The sequence below is a fragment of the Mobula hypostoma genome, chromosome 16 (assembly GCF_963921235.1).
Source record: "Mobula hypostoma chromosome 16, sMobHyp1.1, whole genome shotgun sequence".
In the NCBI taxonomy this organism is placed as follows: Eukaryota; Metazoa; Chordata; class Chondrichthyes; order Myliobatiformes; family Myliobatidae; genus Mobula; species Mobula hypostoma.
In genome coordinates, this window is record NC_086112.1 from 25,761,284 (window position 1) to 25,781,328 (window position 20,045).

A 20,045-nucleotide genomic window follows, 5' to 3' on the forward strand; every position below is an offset into this window, starting at 1 on the left:
CAGCGCGGGAAGATCAACTCCTCAAGCTTGCAAATGACGACGGGCTGAAAAGTATGTTTGACATAACATCTCTGCCAGCATTCTGGATCAAAGTCAAGGCTGAATATCCTGAGATAGCCACGGAAGCACTGAAAACGTTGCTTCCATTTCCAACATATCTCTGCGAAGCGGGGTTTTCTGCAATGAATGCAACGAAAACAAAATCGCAGAATAGACTGGACATAAGGAACCCCCTTTGAGTATCACTGTCTCCCATCACCCCTCGATGGGACCGTCTTGTTGCAGGAAAACAAGCCCAGGGCTCCCACTGATTCAGCGATATTGGTGTGTTACAAAGATTTTATATGCTCATGCGAGGAAAATATGCGCTGTGTGTTTAATATCCAAACATTATTTAAATAGTTATGATGCTATTGACTTACAATTGACTTATCACTATATTCATGCGAGGAAAATATGCTCGCATATTTGTTTAATATTTGTAAAATATGTGTTTAGTATTAAATTCATTAGATAAACCCTTTTAGAAATGAAATTGAGTGTATTAGCCACTTATAAGTGACTTATAGTTGACTTATCACCTATATTCCGGTCGTGATTAACACCACCCGCACGCCCCCCCCCCCCGGTCGGCCGGTCCGCAAGAATATTGTCAATATTAAACCAGTCCACGGTGCAAAAAAGGTTGGGGACCCCTGCTAAGTAGACCTATCAGTTTACAGTCGACCTCAAAAATAATGACAGTGTTGCTCACTGCACTGTTTGCAACAGTTGATATTTCTGTTGCCCATGGTGGGTTAAAATGTAAAAGACATGTTGAGGTGAGTTTAACAGGTGTCATTCATTCATTAGTATAGCTAACGTTATTTAACCTAGCTGGCTGGCTGCTAAGGAGCTATGCTATTGATGTCCTACGTGATGAGGCCAAACTCTTCACCATGCTTAAAGTTGTAATAGAATAAACATAATAATAAAAGTACATATTTTAATGTCACATTTTCTGCATATACCCAACTTGGTTTACAGATTAGACAAAAATCACTAAACAAACTGTTACGTACACTCTTGGAGGTCGACCGGGGGTGGGGGGGGGTGCGACCTCCCTGAAATGAGTTTTTGCAGGGTGGGATGTACCTGACCTTTCCGATTCAGCTCGGTGCTTAAATCCATTGAATCTCGTGTCTTCCTTGCTCTCAGCAACAGACATGCTGCCTCACTTCGGTTCTGCCACATTAAATTGCCTCCAAGTCCAAAGGGAAGTTACATGCTAGTGTTTGCAATGATTGTCTACCAAAAAAGTGATCAACAAAGTTTAATTGCTTCCTTTGTTTAATTGGGCACCAGCCAGAATTTGTTGAGATTCACCAGTTCATCTTAAACATACATCTTGATTTTTTTTTAAATGTACCTCGCCTCCTTTCCATCTTCCACCTAATCATTAACTAATTGTCTTCAATTATTTATCAATTTATTAAATAATATAGATAACATACAATTACTACTAAACAGTCCAATTCCAACACTGTTATATCCCCTTCCGCCAACTAGGAACAGCCCTGAAAAACATAAAAAATAATTTAAATAAAACTAAATAAAGTACTTTTTAAAAAGTGAGTGTATTTCAATCTCTAGCCTTTTAAACATGCTAATCACCTACCTGTGAGGGAGATACAGCACAGGCCCACCATCACGTTTCCCGATATTTTTTGTGTGTTCCTCCCAACCTTTGGTCAGTTTGAATAGTCTAGATGGATCACGTTGTATTTGAGCTTCGACCTGAGTACATTTACAGCAGTACAAATGTTGGTGTTAAACCTCTTCCCAAAAGTAAATTATCAAATGTAATCTGATATTAATCTTACTTCACATCTTCTAAAGAAGATAACTCAAGAGCAGTTTTGTTTCCTCAGATATTTAATTTTAGAGTAACTTGTCTGAAAGGCTACAGTAGAACTAAGCCCATGTTAGGCACATTTGTGCATGTCATGTTCCAACAAAGATTTCTATCAAATGACTAGAATCAAAAACCCAGTAAATTTTAACCCTTCATATGCATCAATTCACTCATCACAAGACAACGACAGAAACTGGCTTCTCTAATTTGCATAGTTCAACATCACATTAGATGCAGAATTTAGCCATTAAGTCAGAGATTCTATTTTCTTTGGAATGCTATAATCAAAAATTCACTCAACATTTTACTCAGCAATAAAGACTGAATATCCAGCTTTTATTACTAAATGCAAATGATGAAACTCATTTTCTATTTTTCTACAGTATCGGAATCACTATTTCTAACAAGTCTAAATAACTGGACTACATAATTCCCATTTTTCAATTAAAATATTATCTGGAAAGTACTATTACAAAGGCATTGCCCTCAGTAACCTTCCTTTTCACCTTCTCCAAGTATGAAATCAAAAATCAGTCAAACATGACCTTACCTTACAAATTCGTGCCAACAGTTCTCGCCTAACCTGTGCCTTCATAAATGAAATGTTTCTTAAAACATTCCAGTGATTTGCTCATTACTAGATTAACCAAACTGGCTTATAATTACCTAGGCCTTCCTTACCTCCCTTTTTAAAGAAAAACTAACAGTTCCTTAACAGCACTACTGTAGCCACAGATCATTGAAAGGGTGTGTAAAGAGCCTCTGCAATTTTCTCTCGTTTCATGTTTTGTATTTCTTGGCAACATAGAAAGAGGCTATTTAGCCCACCAGATCTACGTCTCAGAGCAATCTCATTCTCCAACTTACTTCCCTGCAACCTATTTCCTGTCACATGCTCATCATCTACACCCTGATTTTCTTATCACCCACCTACAGTAGGGGCAACTCATACTAGCCAATCAAGCTACTAACTTGCAGATCTTTGGGTTGTGGGAGAAAACCAAGGCAGCTAGGGGAATCCTATGCAATAACATGGAGAATATCAAAACTCAACATAGACAGCACCAGAGATCAGGACTGAACCCAAGATATTGAGGTTGTTAGGCAGTTATATACTAGCTGTACCATTTCCTTTAACAGCCTAGGATATACTTCATACTGGTACATCATTAATGTTTCTATCTTTCCATGGATATATCAGAATAATTAATGTAGTGCAATGTCGATTCATTAAATCAATTGTTGAAAGAGGAATTTCAGAAGGGAATTAACAGGGTAATGAGATTGGGGTAACACACACAGAAAGCTGGAGGAACTCAGCAGGTCAGGCAGCATCTATGGGAAGGAATAAACAGTAGATGTTTCATCAGTCTTAGTGAAGGGTCTTGGATGAAGTGTCGACTGCTTATTCTTTTCCATAGATGCTGCCAGCATTTTGTGTGTGTTGCCTTGGATTTCCAGCATCTGCAGATGTTCCCGTGTTTGAGGGTGAAGAGATTGTTTCCTCTGACTTTTACTTCTAGAACTAGCAAGCATGGTGTGAAAGAAAACAAATCAGTGATTAAGGGACTGTGAGAAAAAACCCTCGAGAACTGTGAATGCTTAGCTGTGTATTTTGAACTAGATCAATTTGTTTTTAGAAACCAGAGGAATCAAGGTATATGGGGAGAAGGCTGGACAAGGCTACCATGAAACTAAATGCAGAAGCAGGTTAAATATTTCATGTAGTCTACTCATTTTTTTTAATGTTCTAGTATCTTTGAATCATAAGTTCAGGCTTCAGATATGGTTTACTATCAGTCTCAATGTAGCTTCTTTGGTGGGTGTATGTGACAGATCTAGAATTCACATATATAAAGCAAAGGTCTGAGTGATTTGAAAATGTATAATTTTATAAGACCAACTTGTAACCATGAGTAGAAAGCTTTTTTTTAAAAGAAACATAACAAAGACCAAATGAGCTGGGGAAACAGACAGAGAAGGGCGAAGATTTGAGATCCCAAGATTGAATTTTGACTGACTGGCTGAAAACAAATCTGACTGATCTGCTACAGTGTTATTCCCCCCAGGAAATTTACTCTTGACGAGCATGACTAATTATCACATTGAGGCAATGGCTCTTGATCTTTTGAAAAAAAACACAAAACCTTCTCTTTAAGCTTGGAAAATCTCTTTTCTCGCTCATCCTCCATCTCCTTCTGCATTCGCTTCTCCAATAATTTGAACTCCAATTTGTTAAAATCCTGTGTAGTATAAAAGATGTAATAAGTAATTGTTTAATTCAACCAATAATGACAGAAAATAATGGTTTTTATTCTTTTTCCCTGAAACAGGTGAAAGCATTCCCAAACTGAAAGTCTTTAAAATGTTACCGCAAGACACATTTCATGACAATTGTCATAAATGATAAATCTGATTCTGATGTAAGTAAATTTTTATTTATTTATTGAGATACAGCGCGGAACAGGCCCTTACAGCCCTTCGCATTGCGCCATCCAGCAATTCCCAATTTAACCCTAGCCTAATCACGGGACAATTTACAATAACCAATTAACCTACCAACCGAACGTCTTTGGACTGTGGAAGGAAACCCACGCAGTCATGGGGAGAACATATTTTATTTTATAATTTAAAATTATATCCCAAAATTTTTAAAATTAAAAAATGCAAAGTGTTACCGAAATAAGGCAAAAATACAAATATACCAGGGCTAGTTCTATACATTTGACTGTTACAAAGAAAGATATATTATAACTTTAATAATCTGGCAACCTTATGACTTTGGTGATGCTAGACTGGCAGAATTTATGCACTATTCAATGTTATTCCTATTAATACAAAACATATTTTAATTCACCTTTCAGTTTTTAAAAAAATAATTTTCCAATGAACTGGACAGGTTTAAAGGGAGCATGGGAAACAGGGCCTCTGAGTTTAACAGAAATGTGGGAAACACTCAGTGAACTAAATGCTAAACCCTCAAGATATCCAAACTCTGCAATGGCAAATTATTTACATTTTACCTGCAATTTCTCTTATTCAGGCATTTGATAAACAAGCTATTTTCTAAAAGACTTACTCTCTCTTGAAACCTGGAAATTTCTTTTGCCACAAGCCATTGTTTTTCTTCTTTTTCAGCTTGCTCCCTCATTTGGGTTTCCAGCTGCTGAAACTCCTCCTCCTCCTTCTTTTGCTTAGCATAATCTTCAAGAACTTTTTTCACTTTGAGCCGCCTTAAACTTTCCTTTTTTTCCCTTTTTATTTTCTCTGTTTCTTCCTTCATTTGTTTTTCTTTCTCTTGAGCAAACTCCAATTCCTTTTCTTTCTTCCACAACTGGAGCTTGATAGCTCTTTCTCTTCTCTCCTTCTCAGCCCTGAGTCGTTTAGCCTCTTCTTTTGCCTGTTGCTCTGCATCTAACTCAGCTCCATTCTGTGCCTGCAACCTCATCAGCTTTTCTTTTTCTTGTTGCTTCTCTGTTTTCCACCTCTGAATAGCCTGTCAGGTAATTTCAATAACAACAAAAATGATTGATTGAATGCTGATGATCTTATTTCCTTGAGTTACAGTTTCTGATCTTGTAACAATTATATATCATTTTATTCCACTCAAACCAAATTGCAAGATTTGCTGACTTTTTTTTCAGTTGGAACAATACATTTTATATATATCAACAGATTATTTTAATTAGTAGGAAATACATTTAAGAAGGTTTTGATTTCTAGAAATTATTCAATATTTAAAAATATTCCAAATATCTTCCCTACCTCTTTCCGCCTTTTTTCAAGAAAGAGAAACTCTTGATACCATTGTTCATGCTGAATTATATCCTCTCGAGTCCTTCCAACCAAATACTGTAGAGCCTCTTCAATAAAAGAAGGCTTCCCTTTGTGTTTTGTCCATACCTTGAGAAAGTTCTTATGATCAAAATCATCCCAGCCACCTTGGTGTCCAGTCTGCTGAAGGAACTTTTCAAAGTCTGCAACTTCCACCAGCACATTGCCTGGTTTAATTGATGATCCCTTTGCTAAGGCAGTCTTAGAAATCACAGTCGGATTACGGGCCCATATTTCTATTTTCTTCTCCACAGCTAAAACTTCTTGAGTAGCAACTTTTTCTTCTTTCAAAAGGTTTTCATATCTAAAAAGATACATTAAACCACTTTATAATTACATCTGCAAATATAAAGAGCTTCACAGTAAGTTTTTTTTCCAGATATATAAAGAGTAAAAGGGAGACTAGAGTGGAAATCAGACCGCTGGAAAATGATACTGGAGAGATAGTAATGTGGGACAAAGAAATAGCAGATGAACTTAATAAGTATTTTATGTCAGTCTTCGTTGTGGAAGACACTAGCAGAATGCCAGAAATGCAAAAGAGTAGGGGCCAGAAGTGATTGTTGTTGTTTTTACTTAGTAAAAGGTGCTTAGGAAGCTCAGAAGTTTGAAGGTAGATATCACCTGGACCAGATGGACTACACCTCAGGGTTCTGAAAGAGGTAGCTGAAGAGACTGCAGAGGCATTAGTAATGATCTTTCAATAATCACAAGATTTTGGAATGGTTCTGGAGGACTGGAAAATTGCAAGTGTCACTCCACTCTTTAAGAAAGGAGGGAAGCAGAAGAAAAATAATTATATGCCAGTTAGTCTGACTTCTGTGGTTGAAAGGATGTTGGAGTCTGTTATTAATGAAAAGGCTTCACAGTACTTGGAGGTACATGACAAAATAGGCCAAAGACAGCATGGTTTTCTAAAGAGGAGATCTTTCCTGACAAATTTGATGGAATTCTTTGAGGAAATAACATATAGGATAGACAAAAGAGTCAGTGGATGTGGTTTACTTGGATTTTCAGAAGGTATCGCACATGAGGCTGCTTAACAAGGCTTACTGTATTACAGAAAAGATACTAGCATGGAAAGAAGATACATTGATAAGTGGAGGGGCAGGTAATATTGAGGAAGCAGGGTGTTTGCAGAAGGACTTAGATTGGAAGAATAGGCAAAGAAATAGCAGATGGAATATAGTGGTCATACACTTTGGCAGAGGAATAAAGGCATGGACTATTTTCTAAATGGGAAGAAAAATTTAAAAATCAGAGGTGCAAAGGGACTTGGGAGTCTTCATGCAGGATTCCCTGAAGGTTAACATGCAGGTTGAGTAACACCACACCTGGGAGTATTGTGAGCAGTTTTGGACCCCCTATTTAAGAAAAGATGTGCTGGCATTGGTGAGTCAAGAAGAGGTTCACTAGAATGATCTAGGCCTGTACTCAATGGAGCTTGGGGGCGGGGGGGGTCCTCTTTGAAACCTATCAAATATTGAAAGGCCTAGATAGAGTGGATATGGAGAGAACATTTCCTATAGTGGGGGAGTCTAGGACCAGAGGGCACAGCCTCAAAATAAAGGGACATCCATTTAGAACAGAGATGAGGAAAAATGTCTTTAGCCAGAGGGTGGTGAATCTGTGGAATTCATTGCCACATCAGCTGCGCAGGCCAAGTCATTAGGTATATTTAAGGCAGAGGTTGTTATGTTCTTGATTAATCAAAGGTTATGGGGAGAAGGCAAAAGAATGAGATTGAGTGGAATAATAAATCAGCTATGATGGAATGACGGAGCAGACTTGATGGGTCGAATGGCCTGATTCTGCTCCTATGTCTAATGGTCTTATAATTTGCCTCTTTATACAAAAGCCAAAGCAATACACATGAAAGATGCCATTTTTCAAAAAATTGTGAATAACAACCCACACAAGAAATGTTTATCTTTTCCTTTCGTCAGACCCAAACTTATTACACATTCAAAAGCTGATCAGTTTTAGATCTCTATTCATTTAAATAATTTGCAAACCATAATAAATCAGTTATTCGAAATTTCTCGACTATTTCATTACAGATCCTGACAGGATTACAAATCTACACATCTGCAGTGCTTATGCTCCCACAATAATTGTTGCTGCAGAGGACAGAAACCAGTGCTCATAACTTCAGAAAATGCAGAAATCACTCAGCAGTTTTTACGAAGACAGAAGCAAAATTGTTTTCAGTTGACCTTTCATAGCTACTGTTAAAGTAGTATTGTATTAATTCAATTTAATCTGCAAAAGAATGAATATTTTAACATAAAAAATAAGCTGCTGGTTGAATTGAAAACCTTGAATATCATTTATAGAGACCCAAATTCAAAACATGTACAAATGATTTCAGGCAATTATATTGTAAAAAATACAATTTAAAAATCCCATTTCTGAAGATTTCTCCTTGCAAATGCTACCTGATCTCGTATTTTCTGTTGTTATTTCAGATGCCCAGCATCTGCCATTTTCTGTTTTTCCAGTAGCTAGACATTCACTTCAGTTTGTGGCATGAAATATGGCGTAAAATTTAACAAAATAAATTTCAAAGCCAGAATTTTATCATATTTTTCCTCATCAATAACTTTATCACTGATGCACAATTTAAGTTTTGTCAGGACCAATCATGTCCACACCTCAACATAACTTTCATTTGAACTTGGACAAAAGATCTGAATTACAGAAGAAAGATAAGGATAATTATGCTTCGTATCAAGACAGAATTTTACCAAACCTGATATCAAGGAGCTCTGTACCTCCTGTACAAAAGAAGGCAGTTGCAATTGTTGAATACCTCACAGGAACAATTCAAGTCAGTGCCTTCAGCTGCTCTGTCGATGACCTTCGTTCCACAAAGTGGGATCAGGGTGTGGAGATATTAGCTTATAATTGCACAGTGTTTTTTCCATTTGAGCATCCATAGAAATAGAAAAAGTAAGACCTGGACAGTATTCAGGCTTGAGTTTGTAAGTGGCAAAAGACATTCACACTGCACTGGTGCAAGGCAATGATTACCTCTAACATATCTAACTATTTATTCTTGAAATTCTGCAGTATTACTGTTGTTGAATATTATGGGCATAACCATTGACAACCCTAATCACGACAGCTTAGCAACATTAGGACCATTTTGGTTTCTTTGCTCTTACTGTGTTCTTTCTTTGTACAAAAATGTTTATATTTTTCTTGTGAATTATGCTTATATGAATCTATTTTTGAAAAGATTAACTTCATTTGTCACATGAAAATTGAAACATATAGTGAAAGCAGTCAGCACCTACATCTGTCGTTGAGCTTCTTTGAAGACATTAATTGAATCTTCAACTTCTTCCATTATCTCCCTTAATTTTTCTATAACTGAAAACACACATCAATCTAATGAAATGAATGTAAGCAAACACACAAGTAGCATCATTAATAACTGAATTAATAAAATAAATAATTGAAAATAAACAAATTTGTAGCAACTTAAACAAACGTAACAGGTTACGAAAAGTGATTGTGTACTAGAAATTTCAAGATGATGCTGAGCATCTCGGTCACAAAGAGAAAGAAAAGGGTGTCATCATTCACTTTCAAAATGCTACAAGTTTGTGAATAATAGCAGAAGAAATAAAATTAAACTTCAGGAATAAGCTAGATTTCCAAATTTTACAAAACATGAGGTTTTTAAGTGTGCTATGCATTTATTATAAATTCAGGTCTGCAATACTTATCAACCTAGTTTTAGTATAATCACTTATGGAACATGTCTGTCTCTTTTTGTAGCTTTTGACGTAGCTGTCCCATATCTAATTGTGTTAATGAAAGCAAATATTTGATTACAATGAACATTTAACAAGATAGACAATGAGCATTTGACCAAATCAAAGCTTGCTGTATATATTTAAACTATTTTATTTCATATCATGCAACATTGCACCTGGTCAGTTTATCATTTCTCTATGCCTGCAGCCCACAACAGATGAGCTTCACACTGTAGAAGTTCTTAACTGAAGACTTTCTGCCTTCAACCTTGTCTGCCTGAGGCCTTTTGCAACTTCATTACCAAGAGCTAACTGCCCTCAGTGTCCTTTTTTCCTTCATCCGTTTATGATTTTAGAAAAAAATTGATGTCTTTGGAAGATCAAAGACAGATCATTTTTTTCCCAAAAATCACAAATGTGAAGTGTTTCATCTAAATCCCATTAACTGCTAGTTCTGTGATCTTTTGCCTCCTGGTTAAGAAACACGAAAATGATAATCACTTCCAGGTGCATCTTTAATCTCCTCCAGCCCTAAAACCCTACATTTGGTTTATATCTCCTGACCACCTATCCAAAGTTACCAGTTAACAAGTTCTTAAATTTTCCCCTTTAAACCTCTGCATCTCCCCTCTTCTCTAAAGGTTTCTTAAAACACAGATTTTCAACCAAATTTTTGATCATCTGGTCTAACATTTACATATGTTGTCCTTTGTCTAATTTGGTTTGATAAAGTTCCTGTAAATTACAATATTCGGCAACATATTAAGTTTCCTCTTGAAAACTATCACAGAAGTAATGTTGAAGCAATTCAATCAGTTTCCATTTTATCAAGATGAGAGCATGAGATACCACAAAAACTATGGGACCAGATAATATACCAACTGAAGCTTCAAGTTCCAGGACAAATTCCAAATATAGGGTGACGGTGAATCCAATTCACACCAAGGCAACTGTTGCATAATTGTGACATCCAGGGACTCTGATAAAACTGCATTCAATGAGTATTAATGGGAATGTATTCCGACAGGGCCATACCTTCCACAGAAAAGATGATTTGAAGTTATGGAGGTCTGCTACCAGAACATCACAGCAATAGATCCTCAGGGCAGTAATCTAGCTCCAATCACCTGGAACACTTGCTGATGACTGCGTCATATTCATACCACAGAAAATGACTGCATGCCAGAAATCCTACACAACTTTCAAGCATAGTCTGATCAATGAGAAATAACATTTTTGTCACAGAAGTGCTTGCCGAAGACCACAGAGTGTAATATAATATACAATATGGATGCATGATAAAGCTTCTGATCAAAATAACAGTTCACACATTGCTTGAATGTTGTACCTACATTCTGGAGTAGGTTTGACGTCTTTTAGCTGTCCCTGGAATCTCTTCACATTATGATGTATTTTTGCAAGTTGCTGTTGAATTTTCATCTCTAAAAATTTCATTCAAGAAATTCTAAGTTAATGTTGAAAACACCATATTTAGATTGCCTGAGTCAAAACATTCTACGTTCTTCCTTTATCATAATGAAATTGTGGCCATTTAGTTCTTAAGTAAATTAGGCAATTAATTCACATCTTAATACATTTTGAAAAATGCCAGTCTAAAGCTTTACCTTAAAATGTTATAAATCTGAATACCTGATTCAATACTACCCTTCAAAAGACATACTTAAAAGGATCATTCCACTGCCTCAGAAGCATTTCAAAATATTTCCCATTCAATACTTTCTTTTACAGTGTGTTGATTTTCTATCATTTCTAATGATGACATTTGTCTATGCAGCTCATCAATTGCGCGTTCTGAGACGGCTCTGCAGTCCGATTCTAGAAATGTATGAACATCACCAGTAAGGGCAGGTAAACTGTCCGGCCGCCATTGGAGCAACAGATGTGGCCATTTTTCTCCTCTCTCGAGCTGTGACCAGATCTGCACGGCGACTATTCTCAAAGTTGTTGGAAGCTCATCTTACCAGGGCATGGCATCCAGTCCAGTCCTGAGCACTCTACTCAAGCTGCTTAGGTGTGATGTCAGCATACATGAAGTTGATTTCACACACTTGGCAAACCTGTTACTAAGTCTCTTCTTCCTTGCGACGACTCTCTATAGCAATTGTTTGGGTACTCTGGAATCCTCCATGTGTATAACATGAGCTGTCCAGAGAAGCTGGGCTTGCAGCATCATTGCTTCTTTGCTTGTGCTCTCTACTCTTTTTAGGACCCCCTGGTTGGTGACACAATCCTGCCAGCGGATGCCCAGGATTGATCTCAGGCTATGTGTATGCAAGGGTTTCAGCATTTTTAAGGTGCCTTCTGTATATGGTCCAGGCTTCACAGCCATATAATTATCTGCTAAGGACGACTGCTTTGTAGACCTTGAGTTTCATGGCTTTTCAGATGTCATGCGAGTTCAATACACGTGAATGCAAGTGCCCGAGGGCTTGACTGGCCTTGCAAATCCTAGCACTTTACAGTGTAGGCTATTGTTAGTAATTCATTTGTGCAAAACACGATCCCGCAAAGTGCAGAGAAGTGAATGGCCAGTTAATTGGTATACTATGTTGGTTTGAGAAGGATCACTAGCGAAAAATTGCCCTTGTTGAAATGGTGAGTCTTCTGCAGCTACTCAATTTACTGAAGAAGGCAAGTAAGTGCCTGCGGGTTAATGGATTGCCCTTGCCAAGTTCAATCATCTCATCACCAAAGATCCACAATAAAACAAAAAAAAAACCTAGGAAAGTCTTCGTCGATCCGGTCACCATCTCTTGTGAGAACTAAGGAGTTTATAATTCATTTATAGCTCCTTAGTCGAAGGGTTATGAAGTGTCTGTGTAATATCTCAAATATACGATATAATAATGCAGCAGTAACATCAGCACAGATCAAAGAAACAATCTAGCTTACACTTTGAATCCAGAATCTTTCCTCAAAGGCAAATATTACAAAATTGACATGGCATAAGCATACAGCAATAGCAAGCAAAGTACAGACATTACAATCAAGATGTACTCCAATCTGATATATACATTTGAGAGAAAAGTACATGTCCAAGACAAGATTGAAAAATTTCTCAATATAAATGGAAGAACATCAAAGCTCCCACCATCACCCCTAATAAATTGTTAAATTCCTACGTTCTGTTTTCCTGTTATTTGCCATCTTCAGATCCAGCTCTTCAAAAGTGCTATATTCTGCTCTCTCATTCTTTTTACTGAAAAGATAAGTATTCTTATCCTTTTCTAAACTGGCTATTCTGGATTAAGAAAGAAAATACAATAAATTAGAATTTTTAATCTTTTTACATATGCAAAAGCAACTTCCCTGTTAAAAGCATATAAAATTACTCTATTTCAGAACTGAGCTTCAAACACATAACCTGATATACTTTTTTGTTTTGTGCAAGTGTAATGATTTTACTGCAAAATGCTAGTAATAAACACATCTTTTGAAATAATTCCATGGTACCTTGTTCTTCATCTTGAGAGTGGACAGTTGTTGGTTATTAGATTTCCCTTACATTGCAATCATGACCAGTTATCTCTTAACATCCAGAAAATAAATGGAAACTACACTCTTGCAGATCAGGTAAGCATCAGGGTGAAATAAATTAGAGTCCATTATTAAGGATAAGTTTTCAGAGTACTTAGAGGTACATGACAAAAACAGGTGAAAATTAGCATTGTTTTCTTAAGGGGAAATCTCGTCTGACAAATCTGTTGGAATTCTTTGAGGAAATAACAGGAAGGATAGACAAAAGAATGTCAGTGGATGCTGTCTTCTTAGATTTTCAGAAGGCCTTTGACAAGGTGCCACACATGAGGCTGATTAACTAGATAAGAGTCCATGGTATTACAGGAAAGATACTAGCATAGACAAAAGATTGGTTGACTGGCAGGAGGCAAAGTGTGGGAATAAAGACAGACTTTTCTGGTTGACCGCTGGTGACTAGTGGGGTCAGTGTTGGGACCACTTTCACATTATATGTCAATGATTTGGATGACAGAATTGATGGCTTTGTGGCCATGTTTGCAGACAGTACAAAGATAGGTGGAGTAGTGATGAGGAAGCAGTGAGTCTTAAGAAGGGCTTAAACAGATTAGGAGAACAGGCAAAGAAGTGGCAGATGAAATACAGTGTCGGGGTGTGTATGGCCATGCACTTTGGTAGAAGGAATAAAGACGTAGAACATTTTCTAAACTGAGAAAAAATCTAGAAATTATTGGTGCAAATGAACTTGGGAGCTCTTTTGCAGGATTCGCTAAGGGTTAACTTGCTGGTTGAGTAGGTAGTAAGGAAGGCAAATGCAATATTAGTGTTTATTTGAAAGAACTTTACACCTTTGCTCTTACATTAACGCAGAGACTTCATAAGGTATTGTTCAGATGGTACTTGGTGTATTATGAGCAGTTTAGAGCCCCTTATCTAAGAACAAATGTGAAAGGATCCAGAGGAGGTTCATGAGAATCGTCCTAAGAATGAAAGGATTAAGGTATTAGGAGCACTTGATGTCTCTGGGCCTGCACTATCAAGAGTTTAGAAGAATGAGAGGGGGAAATCTCATTTAAACCTATCGAACAGTCAGAGTAGACGTGAAGAGGGTGTTTCCTGTTGTAGTGTAGAATCACAGGGTGCAGCCTTAGAATACAAGGATTTCCATTTAGAACATAGATGAGGAGGAATTTCTTTAGCTAGAGGGTGGCGATTCTGTAGAATTCATTGCCACAGACATCTGTGCAGGCCAAGTTGTTGGGTATACTTAAAGCGAAGGTTGATAGGTTCTTGATTAGCGAGGGTGTCAAAGATTATGAGGAGAAGGCAGGAAATTGGGACTGAAAGGGATAACAAATCAGCCATGATGGAATGGCGGAGCAGGCTCGATGGGTCAATTAGCCTAATTCTGCTCCTCTGTCTCATGGCCTTATATATAGTAAATAGTACAGATGTACCAACAAAGTTCGAGAGTCAATGGTAAGTGACTGAGCAAACTGTTGCAATGGAATTCAATGAAGGAAAATGTGAGGTCACCACTTCAGGTATAATTATCAGTATGATCTTTTTTTTAAATCAGTAAAAAGCTAGGAAAACACTGACCCAAATATAATAATGAGCGACAAAATTTGAAAGGGTTAACTTAAGGCTAGAAGATAAAAGGCTGGCAACTGACCTGCAGATATATTAATTTTTGGTTAGACCTCATTTTAGAATGGTGCATTTTTTTCTAGATACAGCACCTCAAAACTAAATTATAAAAATAAATCATTGAGTAATAATACAAGCCTTTCAGCCCAACCAGTTTGTTCTGGCCATGGAGCCCACCCAGCTAATCCCAATTTTCTGCATTAGGCCCATATCCCTCCAAGCCCCGTCTCTCCACCTACCCACCCAAGTGCTTCTTAAATGATGCTATTGTACCTGCCTCAACCACTTCCTCTAGCACTGAAAATGTCACCCTCGGGTCCCCTTTAAATCTTTCCCCTCTCACCCTAAGTCTATAACCCCTAGCTTTGGACTCTCCTGCCCTGGAGAAATGACTGTTACTATCGACCTTATCTATGTATCTCATAATTTTAAACAGCTGTGCAGTCACTGGAATAAATGCATAAATAGAAGCTTTAAATATGATATTCTGCATAAATTAGCCTTGTATTCATTTGAATGTACAAGACATAATTGAGGTGTTTAATGATTAAAGAATATTAATTGCATAAGAATATTTTCTTTGGGAGAGTAGAACATGAGGTGAGATCATTAATGTACAATTAAAACTATGAGATTCCGGGCTGATATCAGAAAACTTTATGTAAACAGAAACCACCTCAATTTATACATCATCACTACAATTTATACATCATCACTAATGTAGCTGTTATCCAAATCTCTGCTGCCCCCTTCCCAACTTGCTTTGACTTCTGTCCATCCACTATAATTTTGTGCTTTATAAGAACATTATCAAATAAAATCTGTCAAACACAGTGGATTATAAGCAGATGATCAAAACTTTGGTCAAGGGCATGATTTTTGGAGGAAGGGGAGTACTAGTTACATTCAGCTATCTCTGAGTATTATAGAGCTAGAGATTACAGAGATGTAAAGGAAAAAAATTATACAGGGATTCATGAAACTTAAAATTCAGACATTACATTACCTGCATCCAATATCAGTCAGCAAGCACTATAATGGATGGACAGAATTCAGTGCAGCAGATTTGGAAGATGTCTTCCTTGTTCTACTCTTGGCAAATCTAGAGTGCATATGAACAATCAAGTCTAAAATGAGCACAGAGGAGAAGTAATTTGAAAATATCTTCCCTAAACTGCAGAGGCCTGCTTAATTGAAACATTTTAAAAATAAGATTGATTGGATTTTTGTGATGAGGCATGTTGATGTGTTTTAGATGGAGATGAGCTGCACTTTAATTCAATGGAGAGGGTAGAATGGAGGTCCTTTAACATCTGCCGGACGATGCTGAGGATGTTCTACGAGTCTGTGGTGGCCAGTGCTATCATGTTTGCTGTTGTGTGCTGGGGCAGCAGGCTGAGGGTAGCAGACACCAACAGAATCAACAAACTCATTCGTAAGGCCAGTGATGTTGTGGGGATGGAACTGGACTCTCTGACGGTGGTGTCCGAAAAGAGGATGCTGTCTAAGTTGCATGCCATCTTGGACAATGTCTCCCATCCACTACATAATGTACTGGGTGGGCACAGGAGTACATTCAGCCAGAGACTCATTCCACCAAGATGCAACACAGAGCGTCATAGGAAGTCATTCCTGCCTGTGACCATCAAACTTTACAACTCCTCCCTCAGAGGGTCAGACACCCTGAGCCAATAGGCTAGTCCTGGACATATTTTCTGGCATAATTTACATATTACTATTTAGCTATTTATGGTTTTATTACTATTTATTATTTATGTGCAACTGTAATGAAAACCAATTTCCCCCGGGATCAATAAAGTATGACTATGACTAAGCACAAGAAGCCAAATGAGCCACTTCTATTGCTGAATGACCGACAAATTCCTTAGGAATCATTTGCCTATCATTGCCAAATTGCAGAGCAACATACGTCAGTTGGCATTTTTTCAATGTGTCTGGTGCAATGCTAACAGATTTCAGCATCCCAATCAGTCGGTCACAGGGTCAGCACACATAAGGGTTGATTATATTACTTCCTTCACTTCGCAGGTGAGCAACGTTTTCTCCCCCACATTGTTTTCTGGGTAGGAGACAACCTCATACTTGAACTCCTACACCAGAAATATAACTGAGGAACAGTACTAGGGTTTCCATTTCAATTATCAAGGAAGAACCAGCTTCTTGCCAATAGTTACTCCAATACCAATGTTTTTTCTAAACTGATGTTAATTTCTTCCAGCTCCTCATTCACTTGGCACCATGGTAGCGTAGGGGTTAAGTGCAACGCTATTACAGCTTGGGGCATCAGAGTTCGGAGTTCACTTCCGGCATCTTCTGTAAGGAGCCCGTATGTCCTCCCTGTGGAATGCATAGGTTTTCTCTGGATGCTCCTGTTTCCTCCCACAGTCTAAAGACAGTAGGTTAATTGGTCAATGTAAATTGTCCCAAGGTTAGGCTAGAGTTAAACTGAAGGTTGCTGGTTGGCAAGGCTTGAAGGGCCAGAGGGGCTTATTCTGTGCTCTATCTCAAAATACAAATAACTTAAGCAATTCTTCATTACTTCTGGAAGATTTTTTTTTACATGAAGTGATTTATTTTTTCTGTGCAAACAACAGGAATTCTGCAGATGCTGGAAATTCAAGCAACACACATCAAAGTTGCTGGTGAACGCAGAAGGCCAGGCAGCATCTCTAGGAAGAGGTACAGTCGACGTTTCAGGCCGAGACCCTTCGTCAGGACTAACTGAAGGAAGAGTTAGTAAGAGATTTGAAAGTGGGAGGGGGAGAGAGAGAGAAAGAATGTGTGTATATAAATAAATAACGGATGGGTTACAAGGGGGAGGTGGGGCATTAGTAGAAGTCAGAGAAGTCAATGTTCATGCCATCAGGTTGGAGGCTACCCAGACGGAAGATGCCAGAGAAAGCAGGATCTCCCAGTGGCCACACATTTTAATTCCACATCCCATTCCCATTCTGACATGTCTATCCACGGCCTCCTCTACTATAAAGATGAAGCCACACTCAGGTTGGAGGAACAACACCTTATATTCCGTCTGGGTAGCCTCCAACATGATAGCATGAACATTGACTTCTCTAACTTCCACTAATGCCCCACCTCCCCCTTGTACCCCATCCATTATTTATTTATATACACACATTCTTTCTCTCTCTCTCCTTTTTCTCCCTCTGTCCCTCTGACTATACCCCTTGCCTATCCTCTGGGTTCTCCCCCCCCTCCACCTTGTCTTTCTCCCTAGGCCTCCTGTCCCATGATTCTCTCATATCCCTTTTGCCAATCACCCATCCAGCTCTTGGCTCCATCCCTCCCCCTCCTGTCTTCTCCTATCATTTTGGATCTCCCCCTCCCCCTCCGACTTTCAAATCTCTTACTAGCTCTTCCTTCAGTTAGTCCTGACGAAGGGTCTCAGCCTGAAACGTCAACTGTACCTCTTCCTAGAGATGCTGCCTGGTCTGCTGCGTTCACTAGCAACTTTGATGTGTGTTGCTTATTTTTTCTGTATTTACTTCATGCCTTGATATAATTTATCTTATTACAGTTTAAAAGAGACAAACTATAACCTTATATTTTCTTTACAAATTTATAGCAATTCTTGAGTCTGTTCTTGTGTTTTACATCAGATTATTTCCAGATTCTACTTCCCCTTTCTTTGCAATGCTTTGTTTCTACTGTGCTGAACTCTGAAAGTTTCCCCATTCTCAGTCTATTTCCTTTTTTAGGCAACACTATAAGACTTTTCCTTTGATCCAATACCACCTTGATAGTGTTGTTAAATTTTACCCATAGCCCCAAAATGAACATAGCCACTAACTATACAGTATAATTCAAGATTATGATCAATACATTCAGATTTGGTAGAAGAAAAACTGGTCAAGACAAAGGATCAGGCACAATCTTACTAAATGACAAAAAAACTCAAAAGTCAAATGGCCTTCTCCAGGTTCTATTTCTGTTCTGTTAAATATTAAAATATTATTACTCCCTTTCTTCAAATAGTGCATGCACTTTCATGTGACTTTTTTGTTGAAAACAAACTAAATTTATTTTGACATATTTTGCCCTATTTACACTTCACAGTATAAGTGTGTGTTTAAAAAAATGAAACAATTCCATGTAGAAAGTTATTAAAATTATAATTACCATACTATAGTTCAACCATCCCAGTAGCAGGGGTACTTGGAAGAAAATAACAAAGAAAGCCATCATTGGTTTGAAGAGATAGTTTAAACGTACTTTAATAAAAGTATAAGGAGATACACAAAGACATGAATGGGTACAGAAGGAGTTGCAAATGGATTTAGAGACCTATTCCTATCTTTTATATGTGTTCTCGCAGATTTGGTTTTGGTACTACCGAGATGGGAAAGATTGATGCCAAAGGGTGAAAGACATAACTGGAATATCCACTAACCATGAGAGTCTAATATTTATCTACTCCAGTATGTTAAACCCCTCTTCTTATGGTTGGAGCTCCCTGCATCATTAGCCTATTCCCCTCTATAAGGGCGTGTTAAACTCACTGGAGCCTCAGCCTCCGCATCTCCTGGAAGAATGCCGCCGGGTTGTCCGAGTCCCTCAGAGCCGGCACGGGGGCCCAATGTCTCGGCGCTGCCTCCGACTTCCACGCACAGGCGTCCACCTGCCGGACAGTGAGGAGGGGGAGAAGACAGCAGCTTATCCACAGACCGCAAAGCAACGAAGGGAGGGGAGCCCGGACCCCACTATGCTCCTCAAAACACCCAGGGGGCAAACACCAGGGTCAACCCCATTGCCCCCAACATCACTGGCCCACAACCGAGGAGAGATTCCCCAACCCCGGGAACGAGGGGCCTTCCCCCCCAATCCAACCCAGCTGAGTGTCTACGCGCAGTCCCCGAAATGCGCCCCGACGACACCCGGGACCTACCCACCGCCCCCGACCCAGACAGAAGCTCCGGCCGAGGAACCCGTACCCGCTGAGCGGGGGCCGCCGCCGTTGCTAGGGCCGCCATCTCACCGGGCTGAAGCGGCGGGGTGCCGCCGCGACCGCGAGCTGCTGGAGGCGGCTGCGGCCAGCGGGCGGCGCCGGAGAGCCGGCGAGCCGGCGCTGCAAACAGCGGCGCAAATGTGCAGATGTGCCGCTGTTGCTGCGGATTGCTGGCGATCCTAGCCAGTCTGAACCCCCACTCTTTACTCTTCCCTCTGTCCTTTAGCGCGCATACACACAAAATCTAAAGGCTTTCCGCTGTCTTAATTCACCTATATTGCGGAGATTTTGCGGAACTCCCCGAGGTTCGTAGTATCCATGAGTAAGAGAGGATTGTTGTTAAGTCTGCCGAATCCGCAAAACAGGCCACATTGCTTTTCGGGCATGTTGACAACATGCAAATGAATAGTCTGTTGGGAGG

General features: G+C 38.9%; 1 protein-coding gene across 5 annotated transcripts; it reads right to left on the bottom strand.

Moving 5' to 3' along the window:
* Positions 1–647: 647 nt before the first annotated feature.
* Positions 648–20,012, bottom strand: LOC134357293 (coiled-coil domain-containing protein 112-like). 5 transcript variants are annotated; one of them, XM_063068664.1, is made up of 10 exons: positions 19,897–20,012; positions 19,179–19,297; positions 12,636–12,754; positions 10,845–10,934; positions 9,028–9,103; positions 5,660–6,032; positions 4,974–5,390; positions 4,042–4,137; positions 1,658–1,776; positions 648–1,556 (listed from the first exon to the last, which is right to left on the bottom strand). In XM_063068664.1, the coding sequence occupies exons 2-10, from the start codon at positions 19,196–19,198 to the stop codon at positions 1,526–1,528; spliced, it is 1,341 nt and encodes a 446-aa protein (XP_062924734.1). In that variant the 5' UTR covers positions 19,199–19,297; positions 19,897–20,012; the 3' UTR covers positions 648–1,525. The 5 variants fall into 5 exon arrangements, with proteins under 5 accessions (XP_062924734.1, XP_062924733.1, XP_062924735.1 ...); XM_063068663.1 differs by lacking the exon at positions 19,897–20,012 and adding an exon at positions 19,611–19,727; XM_063068665.1 differs by lacking the exon at positions 19,897–20,012 and adding an exon at positions 15,647–15,742 and having other exon boundaries at positions 19,179–19,270.
* Between the last annotated feature and the right edge of the window lie 33 nt (positions 20,013–20,045).